General features: G+C 36.9%; 2 protein-coding genes across 6 annotated transcripts in view; both read right to left on the bottom strand.

Annotated features, from left to right (window-relative positions):
• myo6b (myosin VIb) overlaps positions 1-14,670 on the bottom strand; it is a 63,053-nt gene extending 48,383 nt beyond the window's left edge. The window contains 4 exon segments of the mRNA XM_056767401.1: positions 100-173; positions 286-355; positions 8,871-9,012; positions 14,534-14,670. Of these exon segments, the coding sequence (XP_056623379.1) occupies positions 100-173; positions 286-355; positions 8,871-8,987 (261 nt within the window). The 5' untranslated portion in view covers positions 8,988-9,012; positions 14,534-14,670.
• A 1,266-nt stretch (positions 14,671-15,936) lies between these two features.
• senp6b (SUMO specific peptidase 6b) lies at positions 15,937-23,186 on the bottom strand. Of its 5 annotated transcripts, none has more exons than XM_056768166.1 (20): positions 23,102-23,186; positions 22,640-22,737; positions 22,444-22,536; positions 22,272-22,300; positions 22,098-22,196; positions 21,878-21,975; positions 21,602-21,787; positions 21,386-21,419; positions 20,811-20,978; positions 20,519-20,703; positions 20,184-20,308; positions 19,987-20,103; positions 19,791-19,904; positions 19,613-19,705; positions 19,289-19,470; positions 19,004-19,056; positions 18,428-18,474; positions 18,197-18,265; positions 17,560-17,710; positions 15,937-17,462 (listed from the first exon to the last, which is right to left on the bottom strand). In XM_056768166.1, the coding sequence occupies exons 2-20, from the start codon at positions 22,663-22,665 to the stop codon at positions 17,337-17,339; spliced, it is 1,995 nt and encodes a 664-aa protein (XP_056624144.1). In that variant the 5' UTR covers positions 22,666-22,737; positions 23,102-23,186; the 3' UTR covers positions 15,937-17,336. The 5 variants fall into 5 exon arrangements, with proteins under 5 accessions (XP_056624144.1, XP_056624143.1, XP_056624142.1 ...); XM_056768165.1 differs by lacking the exon at positions 23,102-23,186 and adding an exon at positions 22,867-23,003 and having other exon boundaries at positions 22,098-22,175; XM_056768164.1 differs by lacking the exon at positions 23,102-23,186 and adding an exon at positions 22,867-23,003.
• Positions 23,187-23,442: the final 256 nt, after the last annotated feature.

Raw genomic sequence — 23,442 nt, forward strand, 5'->3', positions numbered from 1 at the left:
TTCCATGCGTGACAAAATGCAAGTACACAAGTGCAGGCACAGCAGATGCTAGCATAAAATCAGATTTTAGAAGTAAAACCGAAAAAGAAGTTTACTTACATAGATCAAGTCTTTGCTGTAACGGATACAGATGTTGTTGAGAAGAGTGGCCTCATTGAGATACATAAGTGAACCTGGAATTCAAGTAAATGAGTAACCATACAGACAGATAAAACAGACATCAGCTGCATTTAATGTGATACCAACAACTGATGCGACCAAAAGGTATGAAGGTGATACACTTACAGTTGTCTTCAACATGTTTGTTCACATCGTCTTCAGCGGGGAAGACTTGATTGATGGGAGCAAGAAAGGTCTGCAAAGACAAAATCAGAATCAACTTTGGGACCTCTGGCTAAAGAGAAATTCTGGCCTGTCTATAATGGCAAATGTCTATGTGACGAGATAAGAAAATTAGGTCACACTTTATTTTAAGGTCCAATTCTTGCTGTTAACAAACCATCAAGTACGACTTTTGCCTTAATAAACTCCTAATTTGGTTCTTATTATTAGTTAGTATGATATTTTTTAAGTTTAGGTATTGGGTAGGATTAGGGATGTAGAATATGGTCATGCAGAATATGTGCTTTTTAAGTACTAATAAACAACAAATATTCTAATAATATGCACGAAATATACAAAATAAATAATGCATAGGCTTTCGGTCGAGGGAACCAACGCGACGCTTACTTCCGGTTTAGCCTACAAAATACGTCATCTCTGAGGTACTAGATTATTAAACAGATAGGATGCTGACTGGTCAACAGCCACACTATAATTATCTTATTCATAGACATACAGCGGGAAAATAAGTATTTGACACATCAGCATTTTATCATTAAGGGGATACTGATATTTATTATGACTGAACTTGTATACTTAAATGTTCTGATTTCTTTGTATGAATTCAATATTTGGCTTAATGGCTACATCTGGTGGAAATTTTGTGTCAATAGCCCACTTATAAATCCCCTTACTGATAAAAATGCTGATGTGTCAAATACTTATTTTCCCCGCAGTACATATGGTGTTTGGAAAAAAATTTGAACACCCATTGTTAATGGGAAGTGGTTCTCCACTCTGGCCCGCGAGATCCATTTTCCTGCCGAGTTTAGCCCCATCTCTGATAAAACATCTGAAGAAGCTAATCAGTGACTTAATGCGGGGCTGCGCAGATTGTTTGGCATATCGCATTAAAGTATTGCGAGATCGATTCAAATGAGCACGGAGCAATCTGCACTTGAAACACTGTTTCGGTACTTAAATGTCATAAGCTGATAGATTTGCGCACCGCCGCAACAAGTTGAACGCATCTATTCCTGAATTGCTGTGTCAGCCACCGTAGTGCTTCGATATGGAGGAAGACTGAGCTGTTAGTTGCAATTCGCAACCTCACCTCTAGATGCTACTACATTTCACTGACTAGTCATTTTATTGTGAATGGCACGGTAAAAATTAAACATTGTGGTTATCTTTTTTTGCTACATATTGTCTAGGTCAGTGGTTCTCAAACTTTTTTAGATCAAATACCACATTTAATAAAAAAAAATGTTCCAAGTGCCACCTAATGACTGCCATAGAAAATTACATCAATTAACACTGAAATTAATATAATGAATAGATCTTTATCTTTAGACCTCGTCCTCCAATTCAAATGTATTATTAATAATAAGAAACACTTTTTTATATTTACCTGCTGATTTCAAACTGTTTAAATGTTTTTTTAGTCAGCATTAATGGTGGACACAAAACAATTTCTGTAGTGCACTGTAAACAGGGCACTGTAAATTACTTTTATGGAGGATTTATTGACTTTCTTGGGACTTGCAGAAATAATACAAACTTATATTAAAGACAAACAATGTGGAGAGAATATTTTAAACATTAGATAAATAAATATGTATCCTTAAACATCAAGAGAACAACTGTATATAACAAACAAAGACTTACACTTTACTGCAGTGACTCTTGTCAAAGTAATGCATCAAAAAACATTTCAACGCGCGCTTCATTGATTAGCGTGTTGAATTAGCACTTTACAGCACTAACAACAGCTTTAAAAAGCAGTTCAAGTGCAGAAATACTAAATAAACTTAATTTGCACACAGCTCGTCGGAAGAGAGAGAGGGACTAACAAGCGCCTGTCTGCTCACTCTCTATGTTTGAGCGCCTGAGTTACATCGACTTATGATAAATAAACAATAATTCATACAACTGTATTAAAATTGCACATAGGCTGTGATGTATTTATCAATCATGAATTAAACATTTGAAACACAAAGTGTAAATTAATATATCTAGAGCTTTCTGTCGTGTCACATACCATCGGGGTTCTCTTCAAGTACCAGAAGTGGTACGCGTACCACAGTTTGAGAACCACTGGTTTATGTTGCATAAACTAAACAAGGTTTTGAACAAGTTGTGCCTGGTGTACCAAGTTGTGTTCAGCAGTTGTTAAGTACAAGAAATCTGTGAAATGGGTAACTAGTCAGATTTACAAATAAAGAAACGTGGGAGCAGATTTAGCAGGAGCATGTTGTCGCTCTCATTCCGAAACCTTATATGTCTTAAATGTCCTAATTCGTTGTTATGAATTGGTTTCCCCACCTATTTTGATTTGACATTTGACACCGTAATTAAAAGATTCAGAAACGAATCCGAAAAGATGCTCTATATTTCTTCAGACCTCAAGTACTGAAAAGAAAGCAAGATCGTATTCACTTTTAAGCAATACAACAGTAATATTTGTAAATGTATTTAGGGAAAGTTCGAAAATAGTATTAATACATGATAACCTCAATTTTTATCAGTTTGCATGCGTCTTGTCATTCTGTCAGTCTTTCACATTACTTTTGACACTCATGAGGTTCGATTTTGTTCAAAGTTAACAGACACTCGACCGAAATGGCCACAATACATCTACTGTAGAAATGCTGATTAAATGGAATTTGGAATGGGTTCAACTTTTCTTCGGCGACGGTGTGTTAATAATCTCTTCACAGCCTAGTTTGTTATTGAATTTACATTGCAAAATTGCACGTTAAAGTTTATGTGTCAGGACCTAAACAGCACAGAGCAAATGGCTTTAATAAATAAAACAACTTTTCAATAATAACTCCTGGTCATAATTTGTTTTATCAATTATTACGATAATATGGTGACCATTTTATAAATGCAATGCTTTTTTCTTTAAAACTTCCTAAGCAATTGACATGTCTTACATAATCCCTTTAGCATTGCCCTATGTATCTTGATAGACGGTGAAAAAGATTAACAGGCTAAAAAACACAAGTGGATGATGTCCATGCTCTCTTTCCAGACGCTGTCTGGTTACCTTCAGCGATGTGTAAAAGCCATAAACCCTCAAGGTCTTCATGCATTGCGACAGCGCAGATGACAAAGAGTAGCAGTGCTAGGTCAGCCATGATGGATTGCGTCTTATAGCGACCATAATTACACCGAGGAAACAATAAAGTCATGTTAATGTAAAAGTTTAGAACATAAGCTATGGAATCCATTACATGACACATTATAAGACACCCGTAACTGCCCATCACAGTGCCATGTTATTCACAGACTGACCTTTCCAAGAAAACCCATCTCATCCCTGCTGACATTTCTGCTTTCCATTATTACTTTCCTACACTTTAATATAGGTCATTTAAATAAGGAACACTCAAGAAAGTTGTATTATAAACCTAAATGCCATTATTGACCAAAAAACATACACAATCTTAAAACATGGGCTCAGAAATACTCTATTTGTATTAAAGCTGCTGTAATTTTTGCAACAGGTTCCTCCAAGTTAAACTTCAAACACTCTTATCAATGTGTTTTCAATTCCTAAAGACAGATCCTAAAACACACCTCTGTGCATGTCTTAGAGCTATAAAGACCCACTATACAACCTCACAAAGTGGCTCTTTCTATTCTTCTGGGAACATTTTCTGAAATTTCACACACACAGAGCCGGTGTCTCTGTGGGTGTAAGCAGTTAAGACACAGGTGGCTTTTCTCTAATGAAGCTGCCCTGAGCGTAACGTGATCAGGACACCTGCAGCAGGTAGCGCTTATTACTTATTCAAAGCCCTCGCAAGTGACACCCTCACATAGCACAGCACTATTCTACAGACACATGTTCTCACATTTTACATATTGCTCAAATACTGGGAGGCCTTTTAACACATCAGGAAGTCAATCGAGCGCACCGTGTTAGAAAATGTCAGCATCATGAGTACAAACAACCCATAAATGGTGATCACGTGATCTCTTGTGTTCACACAATTAGGACTTCATGGGGTGCTTAGCAACTAAACACTTTTCCCTTGTACGAATATTAAAATGGAACAAAATCAATGCATGCCAGCCTGTGTTAGGCATGCTTAAATGAAAGCATGCACCTACCTTCTCTCCTATAGAAATGTGCACATACAGTGTGACTTTTGGAGCTGCAACATACCGAGTCCAGTATAAGAACATAAAGTTACCACATATTTTTATAAACATTTTTTGTCCAGTCAGAAGTACAGCTCTGATTTTGAATGAGACTGAGAAAATTACGAGACACTTTTTATTTTCTTGTGAACTATTCCTTTAATAATAAAATAAACATCAACATGTTATCTACATGGTACTACCATGGTTAAAGATCCATAGCATGCTGCATTTTGGTACTTTCAGTACTTGTATACGTTTTAATAAGACTTTATAATACTTTTATAATACTGAATAGAATAAGACATTGACAACCAATTCACTCAAGAATCTAACATAATCACTAGTTCCACTTCTAAACAGCCAACAGAAAATACAAGAAAGAAATACAGAACAGAACAATGTACGGCAACGCTACTTAACATATCCACACAATTCCTAAGGGCATTACAGTAAATATGAATGGGGGACAACTTCCTGTAAAGCGGCGGAGGTAGTATATGCCGCATTGAATAATTTATTCCGATAACAGAAAATGAGACAGTGATTCATATTTTTAATTGTTATACTGTAGGTTTCATGATATGTGCACGCGGACCATCTAACACTTGCAACAACTGAATAAATAAAGTTGCTAAATATCTGCAGTCATGTATTAAAATCATCATCACATTCCTCTATAAGGTATTGGACAGTATGCTGATGTAGTCTATAAGTGGTGTCAGTGTGTAAGTTCACATTCTGCTCTAAATGAATGACTTGAAATTAGACATGTAAACGATTAATCGTGGTTACCACTAAATCCTACTGAAACCGAGCTGGGTGCGATAATGCAAGGTATGGATTATTTTGTCGATACGTAGCTTGTCCGTGAAGCACGGCTCTGGGATCAGTGGAAAATGCTGCTCGATCTAAAAGCAGTGCGAGTTTGAGTCGCTTATAACGTGCATTTAAAAAGCTGTCAAACATGATAATTTAAATATACTTTATTATCATGAAAATTAGGGATGCACCGATACCGATACCAGTATCGGCCCGATAACAAGCTCATGTACTCGTACTGACACACCGATACCAATGACCGATACCTCACGAGACATAAATAGAGCCCTTTGATTTCCGGAAAACGCGGATGGAATACAGGAATCCAGGCATAAATACTGAATTTGATGTACAACACGGAATGTTACGGAATGGGCTAAATGTATTATTTCCTGACAAGAAATTTGAGCTGAACCGCTCACAGCTAACTCACAGCTAACGAAATAATACTGTTTAAATATGTATTCTGCTTATTTTGCGTGACTGTGTGTGAAAGAGTGGTGCGGTTGCGTGTACTGAACCTGAACGCATTGTGCTTGTGAAGCTCTCAGAGCCAGCGTTACCCTGCACAAGGACTCGAATACACAAACAAACACTATTTGTTTATGTTTGTTTATACAATTAACACAAAATTAAATTTGCGGCGCTCCGTCAAAACAAAAGTCCACTTAACGTAAACGAACGCTCTTTGCGTTGTCCCGTCAAAATTAAAGTCCGGTTGACTTGAGGAAGTTACAATACACTCACATTTTACCATACCACCCCCCTTGAATTTTTTATAATTCAACCTCAGAGTATATTGTTTACTTTAGCAAACTGAAATCAATGTGCTAGTAAAATTGTGCTACTTATCATAAAAAGATTGAACTTAATTTAAGTGGATCCAAAAATATAAGAAAAAAAATGTACCAGTTAGATAGTGTTTTATTAACATAATTGTACATTATACAGGCATCGGTTATAGGTCACAGTATCGGCAAGTACTCTGTCTTTAAAAAAGGGTATCGGTGCATCCCTAAAGAAAATACCTGAGGAGGCTTGATGGACAGTGATAAAAACATGTCCTTAGGCATTTCCTAGAACTATGTGTGTTATTCTCATCTTCTGCAGGGCGTATTTGGAGTTTCTGCACGAGAGCGCCCTCTGGCATTCCTGATGGAGCAGCATTTTACCGTACTTCACTCAAGTTATTCATAAATCACGTGATATATATTTTCCGTTAATCTAACAGATGTCTAATTGAAATATGGCAAAAACGTGTTTGTTTACATTGAAACGGAAGTTCCTACCATGAGTCCCATCATTCGCGCAAAACATCATGGGGCGCAGGAAACTTGAGAAAGCCAGAGGGCGTCTTTGAGCAGAAACTCAGAATATGGGACATAAGAAGAACGACTTACACACACACAAGCGCTGAATCCGAAATCCTGTTCTTCTATTCTACATAGTAGGCGAAAAATGAGGATGAGTCATGAAAAGTCTGAAATATCAGTGTGCAAAAAACAGTAGGCAAGAAATACCCGGATGGTCTACAATTTCCTCAGAGATTCGTGAGTGTGGATCGGATGGACACTTCTCTATCCCATGATGCCACGGGAGCTGAGCAACGGTCAAATTTCAAAAGTAAATCAAATAAATATAGCGAAAAACTTTAGGCGGATTACCGTTTTGAATGTAAGTGCCAGTAAATGTATTCCTCTTGACTAAATTATGTTTTTATCAATGCTCACGTATGGGTTGCTGTTAATACGTCATGGGACTAAGAGAATACGGGTCACATGACCATAAAACATGGCGGACGCAGTATGTCCAAAATTTATTCATACTACTCCCACTCATACTATATAGAACGTTTTATTGGCTGATAGGTAGGTACATATTCAAATTCAGTACGTACTGTCACAGTGTGCTTTGCTGCTTCCGAATTCGCCCCCTATCACCTATATAGTGCACTTTATCGGGTGTCCACCATTTTGTAGTGTTGTCCGAATTCTGAGTGAACAACTTATTCCATACTTTTGGTTACTACTTTTTACCCACAATCCACTCTGATTTTGAGGGTACATCCGATGGACCCTAGCTTTCACAATTTCCCATGATACAATGCGAATCAACTGCCTGATTAGAATCAGCTGGAGGAGAGTGACCCTTAATGCCACGAATGTACGTTTATACTCTTCTTGTTGACAGCTGTTTTCTCCTTTTATGAGAATAAACAGATTAAATTAATTTTATATACAATAAAGTAGTGTTTTATTTTAAAGCAGGCCGTAACACACGCGGTTTCTGCCAATCTCATGTTAATCTTGTTCACCTATACGGTACTACTGCATACTTGTTCCTTCGAAAAGTTTTTGATATCACATTAATAAAAGCTAGATACAGTTGTATGATTATTTCCGAAACCATTCGGTGCATGCAGGGGGGAGGGGTAGGCTGAACTAAAGCACGTGCACACCCATTGCCAACAAACACAGACATCAGTTTCGTGCAGTTCATGTCCGCCATCTTTTAGCACTAGGACGGCTCCATATATCAGTTTCAAATGATCTGTAACATTCATCCCCATATGCAATGAACAAACAAACACATGAACTTCGCGAACGTATGCTCTCTCTCTATCTCTCCCCCACTTAAGGTGAAAGAGACGTCTGCGCATGCTCCTTCTCCTGCTCTCCTTGCTGCCGTATGGGCATGCAGCGTGCTTTCCAGGAGAATTGTCCAATAAGGGACTAAGAAAAATTGTTACGAAAAGTTGAATATGCTCCAAAAAAAACTTTGGGGGAGTGTATCGAGCACAGAAATACTACGAAATACGCCCAACTCGTTTTTTGACAAGTTCACCATGTTAAGCATGAGAGGACAGCACGTTTTACATTGTAAAGAAGTCAGAATTCATGACACACGGTTGCACCACCCATTTAAATATACAGTATATAAGCAATTTTATTCAACGTGATAAATGTAATAGTAAATAAACGTCGCAAACATATGTATTGTTCTATTTATTACAAACTATTACAATAAACGTGATAAATAATGTGAATAGGAACTTTACCATTTTCCAAAACAATCCATAAAGTCACACAGGTGTAATATAAGCATTATGACGAATGTCCGCGACAGTACTGTGAGATGCAGAATATATTACGTCAGGGTCTGAAATTGTTCACTCATTTTCATTCACTTCTTCCCCATATACTGGACTATTAAGCATTCGCTATATAGGGAATAGTGAATTAGTGAACAAGTAAATGAATTCAGATGCAGCTACGCAGTTCCAGAAAATAAAGTATATTTATAATGATGATGTTTGACAAGTGTGGCTTTTTCAAATGCATGTTTTAAACTTCTCAATCTTGTAATGATTTTAGATTGAGCAGTCCTTCCTACTAGAAAGAGCCTTAGTTCACAGAAGAGCTGTGCATAAAACAGAACCAGTTTCAGAATCGATATAGACATGTATAATTAGTGTGAATCGCGATATCTATCATTCAGCCCTACCCATACTCTGTTTGGTCACTGCCTAAGTGCTCACGGGATACATTTCAATAGCAGGAAAGCCGACACCTTACCTTTCCTCTTTGATTGTGAGGATCTATGGTGAGAGTGTCAGAACCGATGTCCACTATCATCCCCAGCTGGAACCCATCGGTTGTGTGGGGCGCCCACACAGGCTTCCCATCCTCCATTGCACCCCACAACTATACAGCAGCTCTGGAGAAAACACACACACACAGGGTTAAGAGTAAAGACTGGCTCTAATGGCTGACAGTATGCAAAGCTTGTCCAACAGAAAAGTAATTTTGTTTGACACACCCAAAGTGACTGAAAACAAAAGGGCTATGTAGATTACTTGATGTGACCAACAAGGTCATCTCATGTGCCTTGTGACAACAACACAATAAGAAATCAACTCAGGATTTGGCAACAGCCCCTTAAACCTTTTTAAAAAGTTTTCATTTGAAAGTTTTACAAATTGACAGTGAAATGTGCAAAACATATACTGTTCATGGTAGTTGGGGCATTGCCATGGAGTTCTGAGTGGCTGCTTACTGACCCAAGTATAATAAATAAAAATCAATCCCGACACGTATGTCAGACGCAGAACAAAAAATCGGGCTTTACCATGTTCAGTGTTGGCCTCCGAAGTGATAGTTGGTTGCAATTCTCAACCTCACCACTATCTAACCATAACCTCACAACTAAAATGTACATACTGCTCCTTTAAATCGTATAATAAAGGGCTTCTTTAAATACTGATGCTCACCACTCAAAGATCATTAAAGGCAAAGTATGTCATTTTCACAATCATTTTCGACATAGCAAGACATAGCATGATGCTGTGAAGGAATATGGATGGATGGGAGTTGATGTCTTCACCTCCAATGATGATGGAAATCAATACAACAAGACTGACTGCATGCAGTGCTCGAACAGTCGAAAACAAATATTATTTCCATGGCAGTAAAAGCAGGAACTGGGGATAACACGGACATAATGGCATTATGTCCGTGTTAAAAAAAGAGGGGCGTAAAACTGCTTCAGGATTCAGATACTTTAATTTCAATATCTTATATATTGCGCCTTTAATGAAAGCTTTTTACTTGGCTTTTACTTCACCGTGTTTAAGCTCCTGCTCTCTCTCAAATCTTTAACTCCCTCTCAGGAAGCAGCAGCAATTACCTCTACATCATCTTAAGAAACAGGTAGATCATGTAAGTATGTTTGTCTTTCATATTGTAATTTCAGAATATGCGCAAGTCTCTCTCTCCCAATGAGTTCAGAGTGCGCGTGAAAGGAGTGGCATGTAAATAAAGTGCCTTTTTATATATTTCTGAACTTGGACGCCTGTTTAAAGCTGTTGATATTTATTAACGATGTTAAGGTTCTTTTGTTTTTATCAGCAGGGTTGTTACATTTATAATCTGATCTCTTGAGATCAATCTGTCGTCAGTCTGTTGCTTCTTTATATATAGTTTATATATATATATATATATATATATATATATATATATAAACTATATCCAACATATTTTACACATTATCTTATCTATTCTCAAGAAACAGTATGGGGGGTTGCCAGTTCTTTAAATGGGTTTACAGGGGGGGCACGACCATGAAAAGGTTGAGAACCACTGCACTAGTACAATAAACAATACATTTCTTACAGTGTCTGTCTTTTATTATTATAAGGTGTTGTATTCTAAGCCCTGCATGACATCCGATAAGATCCATAAATCCACTGAGTGCGATAGTCGGCATGACTTGCTGTCAAAGTTTACAAAAGCAATACCTATATCTAATCCCTATAGCTTTACTGCAGCCGACAGAGGTAAAATCACATAGACTTCATGTCAAAGATGTCGATCTGGTGTGCGAGGCATGACGTGATAATTGCTCTGTGTTCTGCTTGTCAATGTTTCACATTCTCTGATACTTCAACAATGGTCTAATTATTGTCAAGCATGCTAAATAACCCCATAATGAGCTTGGACGTACATTTGTGCCAATCACTCGAGTCTCACTCAAGGCCTTTCAAAGGAACAGAGTTGAAGTCAGGCCATGGTTATATTCTTCTGTTCTGGTGCATACCTCATCATAGAGCTATCTGGTACAGCTCTCAGAATAATCGGTTCTGGGCAGTTTCTGGAAAGTTTGATATGGGCTAAACTGCAGTGATTTGTATGGCAAACATCTTCCAATATTTTCTGTTAGTGCTGGATACATGTTTTAAGATTTATCATTTCATAGGGACCAAACTCAAAGAGCAGTTTATAAATGAATTAAACATTTTGAAGATAAGAATGACTTTATATTTACTTTTAAAAGCCTGAAAGACATTTTGTTTATTGCAGTGAACTTTTAGACCTGAAACATCTCAATTTAAAGTGACCCTGTAACAGCCTAGATTGATTTTTATGTTAGATCTGAACTGCACAATCTTTGAGATTATAGTCAGACAGTATGCTTTTTATTTTATGTCTACCAATTAACTACAGAAATGGGACGGTATAAAATCCACGGACCTGATGCTCAGCAACGAGATACTTGTCTGGGTGACCCACATGAGCTTTCAAATAGAAACAGAGAAATTTAAAGGTACTTAAAGGCAAGTACGGAGTTCACCGTTCACATTGAAACTTAACTTTCATTTCACAGCATTCCAAGAATAAAATGTAGCTCACAGCTATATGTATTATTTCTGTCAGGCTTAATGATTAATATATACTGAACAGTTAACAAGCTGCAGTAAAGTAAGTGCAAAAAAACATCTAGAAAAAACACACCCATCTTTAATGCTTATCAGCATAAACTATATTGTTAATGACCTAGATATAGAACCATAATCTAAAACACCTCTCATCTACAATGACAATCCTATCATCTCCTAAATTTATACAAATAACTTATCTAAATTACACATTTACCAGAATATGTTTATGTAATGAAATGATGTAATGCAATTCAATGTCAATCAACTGGCCTACTTGTTTTTTAGATTACTTTTCCAGTTATAAGGCTTAATATAAAATACTATTGCCCAGTTTCCCAGACAAGGCCAGGACCCCAGTTTGAAAACCCCTGTTAGACATATAATGAATTGTTTTTATAATGTAACTAATTTGTATCTTTATTTTAATATTCAACAATATTTACTGCACATGTTGCTTCTTTGGTGTGTAGGTCCTAAGTTCATTTTTTTTCTTCAGCTTCAAGCAACATAACTTTCGGGCGTTTTAGAAGCCCAACGATACTGCTCAGTTCTCCTGATCTCCAGAAGGTTTCAAGGGGTGCCCAGAAAAAGAAAAAATTGGACATTCATTTCTCTTGATCTTTGCATGCATAGTGTATATTTGTATCTGTCTATTGAGCTTCTCACTATAATTTATTTTTCAAACTCAAGGGGAAAGCTACTACAGCACAAATACATCGGAAATTGAAAACTATTATCTTCAAGGTTACAGTAGTGTGATAAAGTATTTTATTGCTAAATACAACATTTAACATGCTTACATGATCCAGATCATCAAACAAATTTTAATGTAACACAAAAAAACCATACATAATGAGTTTTTAAATGATGGTTTTATTTATTAAGGGAAATAAAAATTCAAACATTGTGCCACAGTATTTCAATTGGATTTAGTTCCGGACTTTGACTAGGCCACTCCAAAATCTTTATCAGAGGTGGAATTGCTGGTGTGTTTTAGATCATTGTCCTGCTGCCTAACCCAAGTGCGTTTAAGCTTAAGGTCACAAATCGATGGCCAGACATTCTCTTTAAGGATTTTGTGGTAGAGCATAGAATTCATGGTTCCATCAATTATGTCCAGTCGTCCAGGTCCTGAAGCTGCAAAGCAGCCCCAGACCATCACACTATCTCCACCATGTTTGACTGTTGGTATGATATTCTTTTTATGAATACTGTGTTAGTCTTATACCAGATGTAACGGGACACACACCTTCCAAAAAGTTCAACCTTTATCTCATCAGTCCACAGAATATTTCCCCAAAAGTTTTGGGGATAATCAAGATGTTTTTTAACAAATGTGAGACGAGCCTTTGTGTTCTTTTTAGTCTGCGTTGGTCAGAAATGTATGGATTGTTTTTCTCCTTAATAAATAAAACCATAATTTAAAAACTTAATTTTGGATTTACTCTGGTTTTCTTTAAGTATTATAAAAATTTGATGATCTGAATCATTTAAGCATGACAAATATGCAAAAATCTAAAAATCCGGAAGGGGGCATATATCTTTTCACACCACTTTATATAGGTCCTAAAAGTATTGGCATGTGTTTAAGTTTGGAATACCACTTATAATAATACCACATTCACAATTTCTCTAAACAAGTTTAAATGTTTCCTCAAACATAAAAATCTATAGATGGTTATGTATTTTGGAAAAGGGTCTCTCACAATAGGTTCATCTTATTTGGGGGTCCTTGGCATGCATCATAACGTTTGAAAACCCCTGATCTAGTCTGGAGTAAAGTTCAGACTCAGAAGCTACATTTTAAGGTAACAGGTAGCCTAGCTGAGATAAAGTCCCTCATAAAAGAACCAAAATAGCAACAAAACAGTGAACAACACTTTACCAGGACAGTCACATTTTTGGCCAATCGCTCTTCAGGCATCTAAATAAACATCTCATCAGATGGTAAGGCATTCTCAGAGACAGAGGAGTAATAGCACTGTACATTATTTAATGCATGGCGACAGCTGTAGTACAGAGGTTGCCATAGGAGATGGCTTGGGGTCAAAGGGCTGTTTGAGTTTCCTGTACTATTCATACAGTATCCCTCCCCCTCCTTCCTCTGCTCTGGCTGTCTTCGTTGCCAGAAGATATGGAAAACAGGACGCTCCAGGATGCAAAGAGGCCACCACAGTTGGTCTTTCCAAAGCGAATATTTTACTGTGCTTTTGCTGGGTTCTATAAATATTCAAATGTGTGTTTAAATATGAAACAACTGGTTAAATAAACCACAAATGAGCTGAGAAAGTTTTGTTACAAGAATTATTAAAATGCTTTGAATGGAGCATAATTAACTTTTAAGGTGGGACAGTATACAAGAGCAGGTAAATGTAATTTAAATTACGTTTGTTTCGTCGTATGAGAGATTATAAAGGTGAAAGCAATACAGCGTTTAACCACAACACAGCCGCGCATGCGCAAACCGCAGTTGAAAGTCATCGAAAGCATCCGCCATTCATGTGAATGAAAGGGAAATAAATAACGTTAACCAATTCATAACAGTTAATGATAATTTACTCTCTCATTGTGGTTTTACAGAGCCGACTTCAAAACACCTCTTTTGAAAACTTTGTCAGTCAGGCTGCTAGTCGTAACTAAAGAAAACTAGCCTACAGTTTAAAATAATACAACTAAAGTCTGCAAAAGTTTCAATTAAGTAAACTATTTCCAACACACACGAAGCTTTATGAACTAACGTTACACCACAGGAAAATGTTATAGTAGTCTACTACAAACAACGTTAGGCTAAAGTCGATATTACAATATTTCGACAGATTTAAAATGATTTTAACACAAAGTTAGCTCGTCGTTACAGAAATGGCATGAGAAATGTACCTGATACCATTAGAAACATTAGGTATTTATTTATTAGCAGCATGCTAGCTTGCTTCTATAAGCTACTAAATACTAATTTAACAACAAACCCGTATCAGCTCTTAACCACAGCCACACAATTAATAAACTAAAAAAGTAACTCACAGTGTGTGTATGTCCTGTAAAAGCGGATGTCTTCGTGGACAGTGAAGCGACAGCCTGTCCCGGTTAGCGGTGACAGATTGCCTCGATGTAAAAAAATATTCCCTTTCCGAAGCCGTTGTGCTTCTCCTCTGTGTCCGGCTGCAGACTGACGCTCAGAGGAATAACAGCGACCTCAACGGCGACACGTACGAGCGCCGGCACACTGGTGCTGTCAAAACCCAGTGAACTCACTACCTAGACAGCATTTTGGGGCATCTCGTGCGCGTTCAGCGTTGTTTGGCTGTCATAGGCGCGTGATGCGATTTTGGGCATTATATGACACCTCAAAAGGCTGTCTGGGTAGGCAGGTGACTAGGTTTTTAGATAAAGCAATTCACTAATTTAATTATTTAATGACCCATACCTGTCATTTTTGTTCACTAAAAATAGAAAGTTGTTAAAAAAATAAATGAAACATTACGAACACCCTTGAATACCTTCTTGCTGAACCTGAAGTAAATAAAAATGTGCTTTTCCCTTTCACACAAGTAACTTTGTATTGGGCCTAAATAATGTAATATTGTTTATTAGTATATACTGTATACTTTGGTACTAGAAAATCCATGTTGCTTTTAGAAAGAGCCTTGAATCTTGTATACTAAAGTTTACAAACAGGATGTCTCAAGCCATGTGATAATGATTATTAAAATACTACTCAAAGCAGAATTCTTTGAGGACTTTTTGATAAAGTGTTACTGATGTATGAAAATATGTAATTTAAGTGATGAAGAGAAAGTCAAGAGATGGCCACTGGATTCCCATGGTTACTAAAAGGTGAGCAACTGATACAAACTGGAGATTCATACATTTTTTAGGGGCTTGTAATTCAAAACTTTTAGAAGTATTCCTAAGTTGAAATGCAATACTTCATTGAAAGCAGACTTTGTGTTTGTAAATCTAATTAGGATACCTGATATGTCTCTACGTGGCATTGTCTCAAATTTCTGAGCAAAACAGCTATAAGATATAAAAAACATTGTTTACAGCTCAAAGACTTTCAAAGTCCTACTTATTTTTCTCCTCCACACACTTTACAGTATACACGTGAGCCTAAAGCTTGAAGCAGCCTTGCATAATCATGAAGAATTGTAATGATACAGCCAAATTTCTGTATGACAAAATCAAACATCAATTCTTTCAGAAAGAATGATTTCAATAGCAGAAACCATTTTAGCTGTGAGACTTTTAATAACAAAACAGGTTAAAACAGGAGTACAGTTATGTCCTTTTCTCATCTGGTGTGCCTGGAGAAACACTATTAATTAGATTTAATGGCACACTGACTTGCATTTCCCATGAGAACAGCAGAGATAAAAACAGGTGTACCAGAGCACATACAGTATTCCGTTAACACAACAGCAGGGAGCAGATAGATGGGAAAAATCGCTTGCTTCATTTCCAGGCATGACAAGTGTTATTGTGATCTCAGATTTTTCCTAAAACATCAAGTCTAATGAGTGTAAATGAGGTTATTACACTCTGGTTAACTAGAATTACTTATAATAATGGAGACCGCACAACAACAGAGACAATTTTCACAATCAGGCACACAAGAGGTAAATTGAGAACACAATCTAACATTCAAAGTTTGAAAACATTTGAATAATAATTCAGTCAGAAATTAAAAGCTTTTGACCGAACTAGATTGTATGTGAGTGCAGAAGAAATACTTTCATACTTTAGGTGTTTGACAGCCCATGGTTATGCACTCATGTCAATAATGATCTCATTGTATGAGAAAATGCGCTGCATAAAGATTCCAAATTCTCCTGAAACAATTATTTATATTTATGGTAAATCATTTATTGTCAGCAAGTTGAACAGCAAAATTCAGCATTTAAGATGCACCTATCACAAAGAACTCATTCCATATGCTGCATGGCTTGCTGGCAGATGGGTGATTCCACAAAGCACTGAACAAACAGTGCATGATCCTCTCAAAAGATCTCATTAAGCCCAACAACATAAAGCTAAGAGATAAAGGGCGTTTCTCATATTGAAAACACAGCAGGGAGGAAACATTCTAATGCATTCACTCAGGTGTATTTTTATTTAAATAGTGCTGATTCATTTAATACTGCCTTGCCACTGAAAGTGGTAAACCATGGATAAAACCATGGATAAAATTGTACATTTTGTACAATATACAATATATCAAATGTTTCTAATACATTTTCATCATACAGCTTGATCCCAAAAGCGATCAGACAGTATTTGATCTTCCCGAAGTCCTTTATGGACACAGAAATATATTAAGCCTTTCAGTTTAAATAAGTCAGACCTCTTATAAACCTGACTGTGCAGCAGGCCAATCTGATTATCTGTGAGAACAGACAAAATTCTATCGTCCAGTATAGGGAATGGTGGTAGTCTGGCACTTAATCGGAATTTGCATAAACCATTTCTCAGCGGATTTACATTTATTTATTTAGTAATTGGACCACAGGACGAAAATCTGATCTTCAGACTGATGACACAGAACTGGCAGCTTTGTTACCTTACAGTATTTATGTATCCCTTTAACAGGTTAAAAACGTAAAGTCATTTTTGAAAGACTAACATTTTAACTGAACGCACAGAATACTTTATTTTAATAGATTCTATTTCCAAATATATCCATATAACTTAAGGTCAAAAACCCATCAAATATTTCCAAAGCAAATAAAAAAAAACATTAAATTGACCAGTATTTCTTGCACAAATTCATGAAGTGGCTGAGGCCGGAGAAACATTGCATGACCGGTAGAAGGCATGTCACCTAAAGTCAAACTGTTTGTTCTCTGTGAAGCTTGAGAATGAGTTGTTTGATTTGCTGCCTCTTCTTCTTCACCGTCTTCTGTGAAAACCAGTCGTTCAGGTCCATGCTGGGATAGAAAGTTTGAGGGGGATCCTAAAAGAATAATAAATAAGTTATTAATAGCAGACTATAAAAAGCATGTAGGCCTAATACAAACTGATGTTCAGTGGTTACTATATGACTATAATACCTTGAGGAATTTCTCCACATACTGAAGGAGATAGATGCCACAATCTGTGTAGTTATCCTGCTGTGGGACAAGGGGACTCCATCCGTCCATCACACCCTTTCCAAAACTTTGCGAACAGCCCTTTTTTACCCTCCATTCTTCTTGTAAATATCTTTGATTTACAGAACAGCATAAAAAAGAAATGGGTGTAATTATATTATATATTATATAATTATTATATAACTTTTACAGACATTGACATCAAAGATTTATATTTTGTATACTAAAGTTCTTGAAATAAAAAAACACCAGAAATTATAAGCAGAAAAAGAGATCTGAATATACTAAACTTTTAAACTTGCCGTTATTTAATTTCACATCAAATAAAAATGTATATTATTATTAATTACTGTGTAGTTGTTTTAGATTTAGGAGATATTTTGAAGAATGCTGTCAGCAACACACTCATACTTTTTTCCCTTGTGATGGAAGAAAGTCCAAATACAGGTTTGGAACTGCATAATAATTTACTACATATTATTGGGGTAAACAATCCCATTACCTACAGTAGCAAAACTGACTGCCTAATGCGGAATAGAATTTTGTATATTACATCATTTGTAAGTAATCAACCATCATTAAAATAGAAAATAATTACTCTTGGAGTATCTGCACCACCGATGATCTGGATCGGCAGGCAAGGGAGTCCATAATAAGTATGCACGGCCTATCAACAGAGACATAACTGGGTAGAAATCAAACATTTAACATTCAAAACATTAATGTTACTGCCATCTAGTGATGGATAACAGGAAGGCATTCTCTGCTGGGCCTTACTATTGCACTATTTTGTGTTATTTCAGAGGAAAGGACGCAATTGAGTACTCACCGCTTTGAGTCACTGCTTTTACTGTTAATACATGTGTGCTCAAAAGCCTTGTAAGAAAAAGAGAAAAGGTCAAATTTGGGAAAGGAACGATTTTTCTCTTTCCTATATTGTAAGCATGTATTAAACTTATGCCTGTTATAATATAGGGCAATTCCATGCAAAATTAAATCTAATCATTAAAGATTTATCAAATGTTTTTAGCATACAGATTTTTTAACAATAACTATTTTATGTTTCCTTTTCCCTTTGTTGGGTATTACTGCTTCTGGTTTGTGCATTATAATTCATAAAAATACTACCAAGTAAGGAAAACAGGTTTCTTTTTGTCAAATCCATAACACGTTTATTTTATTTTATTAAAATAGAAAAGTTTTGCATAGATTGATATTCTTCTAATGTCTAAACTCCATAAACAGATGGTTCTGTACATTGGAAATAAATACATTCTTTGAAAGTTTACAGTTCATTTCAAGTTTTGACCAAAAATGCATATCCATTACTGGAATTCCCCTACATTAGTGTTAAAAAAAAAACTTTAAACTTTGGCAATGCGCATTAGTAGAGCAATCCCATTACCTGAATGGTTGCAGCATCATCATCATCTGAATCCAACCCGAAACTCAAGTCACCTGCACACAAGGAATAGTTCCGGCTCAAAATGTGATAAATGCTGAGATTACCAATAAAAATAACTGACTTGCATGTTTACAGCATACCTTTATAAAAACTGTTTACATTATGTGGTTACAACCAATCAGTTCCAAAAAGTACACTTCGATGCATAAACAAAATAGGTGTTACTCTGTCATTCTCAATCATGCTTAATTTAGGACTTTCCATCTCGCTCTCTTTCTATATTACCTATGGTTTGACACAACTTGGTGTTGTGATCTGAAGATCCCTGACGGTAGAAGAGAGACATGGGATTGGGTGGAGTCTGATCACAGAAATATTCTGCTGAATGTCCGTTGACACACACATCTGAATCACTGGTAGGTGAAACGCGGCCAGGAAAACAGATAACAGCCAGGTACCAGTGAGCCCTTAGGAGACATTGTACATGATAGGTGTTCAGGTTAATCTTTATTTAACAAGCCAAATTCATAAAGAACATTTTAAAATCATAACCGGAGTGATTCTGGGATTTCAGACATAAAAAACCAACGCTCTGCTAGAATTTTTCACCTTTGATTAATCGGGACAAATATAAAGTCCTTCTCAAAAATGTTCACATGCCTGGTCCATGTTTTCACCCGGTTATGCCTCAGCTCTTGAATGCTGTGGAACAGTGTGTTCATAGTTTATACAAAGCACATTTAGGCCTTGTACTTCAAGTACTTTCACAATGATATTCTTTACATACGATAAACCTGGAGGCCTTTTGTTATCTTCCCGAGTTAGATGCTTGAAGAAGAAAGAGCTGAACACTTGGCAATCAACAGCATCTTCTCTCTTTAGCTGCTCGCAGACCAAAAACCTGGAACATCAGAAGAACATTGAGGAGAACATCAACAAAGCGGCAAAAAAATGATTCTTATTTTCACTTCTCCAGCTTTTACCTCAGATAGAAGTCTACTATCACATCGTTTAGAAATGTGCCTTCGTCCAGGCAGTTGAGGTCCTCTTCGGTGATGGTTATACCTCCCTTGGCTGGTGGAGGGGGGTAAACAACCAGTCTGAAAAGAAAGAGTATTCTATAAAAGAACTATACCCTCCATCAAAAAAAAGAAAAAAAGGTTTAGGGCAGCCAACCGACTTTTTGATTTCGTGTACAGGCAATGAGGGGATCTCCAACAAATCCTCATCGCTGTCTGAAACACTGAGGGTTGCGATTTCACTTCGAGTGGCATTAGGAGAGGTTGAAAGTGTCACAGAGGCCTGCTGAATGTTAAGAGAGAGACATCTCAACAACTGGAGATGATGATGTTGTGCGCTAACATCACTGACTTGCAAAGGTTTACCCAGTGCTTTCTTTGGAAATGTAATAGAAAGAAGGAAACCTGACTCATGACAGGAAGTTCATCCTCTTCGGGCTTAAGTGCCATGAGAGTGCCAGAGTAGATGACAATTTAAACAAATTTCATGACTCACCTGTTGTTTTGGAGCATGGTTGTGTGTTTTCAGCCTATTGTAGGCTTCTTCATATGACAGCTTAGCTGGAAAGTTGCAGATGTTATTGCTCCTGCCAATCTCTTTGAAGATTTCCTCAAGAATGAGCTGCTCTGGTAATGTCAGCTCCCTCTCAAAAATAAGGGCTATGTATTTCTCTTCTTGATCTGAGTAGAGATTTTAAGCCCATTTTAAAGAAACAAATGAGCTGGGTAATCATGCTACATACGGGATTGATTGCAATAAGTGAAGATGGTTTGTTATTATATCTCACTCTTGCTCTGGCAGTCATACCACGCCAGTGAATCATCTTCATACACATCATATACGATCTGGGCTCGCAGACGGTGACTCGCCGTGGGTGTTGTCTGTAGAAACAGTGACGGCAGCCTCTGCACTGTGCACCATTCACAACTGGTAACCTCTGATGCTTCTATTCGTACTGTTAGTGATGGTTAGGAAATGTGGTGAGCAACATTGCACATTGGTACGAAATGCAGGATTGCAAATATTACGGGGGGGCCGAAAACGAAGGCGGTACCCATTCAATTCTAGTGTACAAACACTAAACCATGTAAATGTGTCCAGACGTTGTTCAGTTAACAACTTTGCTAAAAATATCTTCTTTAGTGTTCTGAAGGAGGAAGTCATTCAGGTTTGAAATGACAAGAGAGTAAAAGATGACAGAATTTTAATTTTGGGGCGAACTATCATTTTAAATTACATCACTTTCATACATTTTAAGAAACTTGCAGAATAACACTAAGGCGTTTTTCATACTTTATAATATTTTAGCGGTCTGTTTTTAAGTGTCACAGTGAAAGTGAACTAATATGTTCATTGTCTTACCTTGATTTGCAATCTCAATGTAATTCACTGTGAACTGTAGAAGAAACGCATATCAGTTTGGACTCAAGTTTGGAAACTTGATTAAATTGTTTTGTCACAATAAAAAGTGGTCTTATAGACAATTATTCTAAAATGTAAAATACAGGGCCAAACTTTTGACAGGTACTCTAACTGAACTTCAAAATACTCTTAGTAAGACCTCAAAAATATGACTACCATGCATTGTGTGGTCAGTGTGTCACAGCTTCTGAAAATCTTAGTCAATGTTCCAATTTTTAAACATCTGATGTTGAGTACAAATCTGTTCAATCTTTCAGCAGCATCTCTCTTCGGCGTTTTGGGGGATTCTGCCTTCCTGGTTTTGGGATTCTTCGCTCTGTCACGACAGATAATGTTTCCCATCTGTAGTAGAAATCACATGGAATCGGCCATGCAAAAATCAGAAGAGAAACTGGAACAAATATTCTGCGCAGTCAATCATTCTTTCCATACCTTGTCTCTCATTCGATGCTTGCGCTTAATTTGTTTGTTTTGGGATTCCTCTTGAATAAATGTGTCACATCTGGTTTTCTTGTGATTCACAATGGGATCTGTTGGCAATAAAAAGACAACCAGCTTGGGTGAACTAGGTCGATAAAGTTTGTAAAGACAAAAAAAATTATAATACAGTACATTTGGATCTCTACAGATAATAAGTCGTCCTCATAGTTACCCGTTATACAAATCAAAGAGAGGCCCTCTGGTTTGCTCTCTAACACACTATCCGTAAATGCATCGGCGGTCTTCTTTTCTTTATTACAATACAACACATCTGTACAAATCGCATACAGTAAAGCAACAGAAAAACAATGCAAGAAAGCTTAATGTAACAATGAATTTGCCTTACCTTCAGAATCATTGTTGAATATGTTTTTCCTATAAGGACAAAACTGTCTCCAGTCAAAATATAGCAACTTATCTCTATTTTGATGTCTACACAATTCATTCATTTAATTTCCTTGGCATATTTAAAAGTACAATTGAATAAATATGACTATGAATATGATAATGAGTCAAACCTTAACTCACTCCTCCAGCAGGTGGGTTGAAGCGCGTAGTTGAATCGTTGTTTAAACGGTGTGAAGAGTTTGGTTTGGCTCTCGGCTTCAGGCCTAACGTTACAATTCGCCAGGTCCATAAAATACAGATACTAATGAACAGCAGTCACGTATTTATATGAATGTTTCTGATAACTATGCTTTTAAATTTACTCACGTTAATATTTTTCTTATTCCGACCATATTGAGACCGATGGCGTTTCCTTTCAGAGTTTTGACTCTCAAACTGTTATGATCTTGACTGAGTGGACGAACCTTTTCCAAAACAGAAATGTGAGGAGGTGAAAGTAAGAAACGTATTTCAATAAAAACTGGTTTATCAAATAAAGCGACTGATTTTGGTTCTATGACGACCACCATTGATGTTTTATAACTAACGCTCACCATTCTGGAGTATGTGTAGAGTTATTTGTCACCCTAAACAACAATTAAAAACAATCTCAGACGAACATTAACGTCACGTTGCGTAACGTAACGTAAGCGCTTCTCAGCTTATTTAATTGTGTGATGGTTGACAGGTGTGGTATTGTTTGGTGCTCCGTCATGCTCAGCTCGTGCGCGAGTTTGACAGCTGTTGTGTATCTGATATTTGGTATCACAACGTCAGCGTTTTCTGTACCTGTGTCACCTGTGGGGTCAGTGACCTCTGCAAGTCCTACATCTTAACAGTTAAATACTGCTTTTGTACCTCCGGCTGATCTCGGGCTCTATACGTGTATTTTAATGCGTACTTTGTTGCGTGATTAGGTGGTTGGTGTCTGTGTAATGAAATGTCACTACACAGAATCCGTCCATCTTGTTACCTGATATCTCTAAATTAACTTCCCATATTAGTGATGATACTGTATTTTTAACTACATGTCTGACTTTCCAAGAAGAGGGTTGCCAGATTTGTGTAAACAAAGCAGCACAATGATACCAGGGGCCCGTTCTTCGTACGTCGCTTATTACATCCGAGAT

This window comes from Triplophysa dalaica, chromosome 15 (assembly GCF_015846415.1).
Source record: "Triplophysa dalaica isolate WHDGS20190420 chromosome 15, ASM1584641v1, whole genome shotgun sequence".
Classification (NCBI taxonomy): Eukaryota; Metazoa; Chordata; class Actinopteri; order Cypriniformes; family Nemacheilidae; genus Triplophysa; species Triplophysa dalaica.

Excerpts from the sequence above, each read along its gene's own strand:
- senp6b (XM_056768164.1), bottom strand. Across the intron at positions 22,537-22,639 it reads GGAATAAGAAAAATATTAAC|GCCTGAAGCCGAGAGCCAAA; the intron begins GTGAGTAAATTT and ends TTGTAACGTTAG. Across the intron at positions 19,471-19,612 it reads TTTGTCCCGATTAATCAAAG|GGCTCACTGGTACCTGGCTG; the intron begins GTGAAAAATTCT and ends ATGTCTCCTAAG.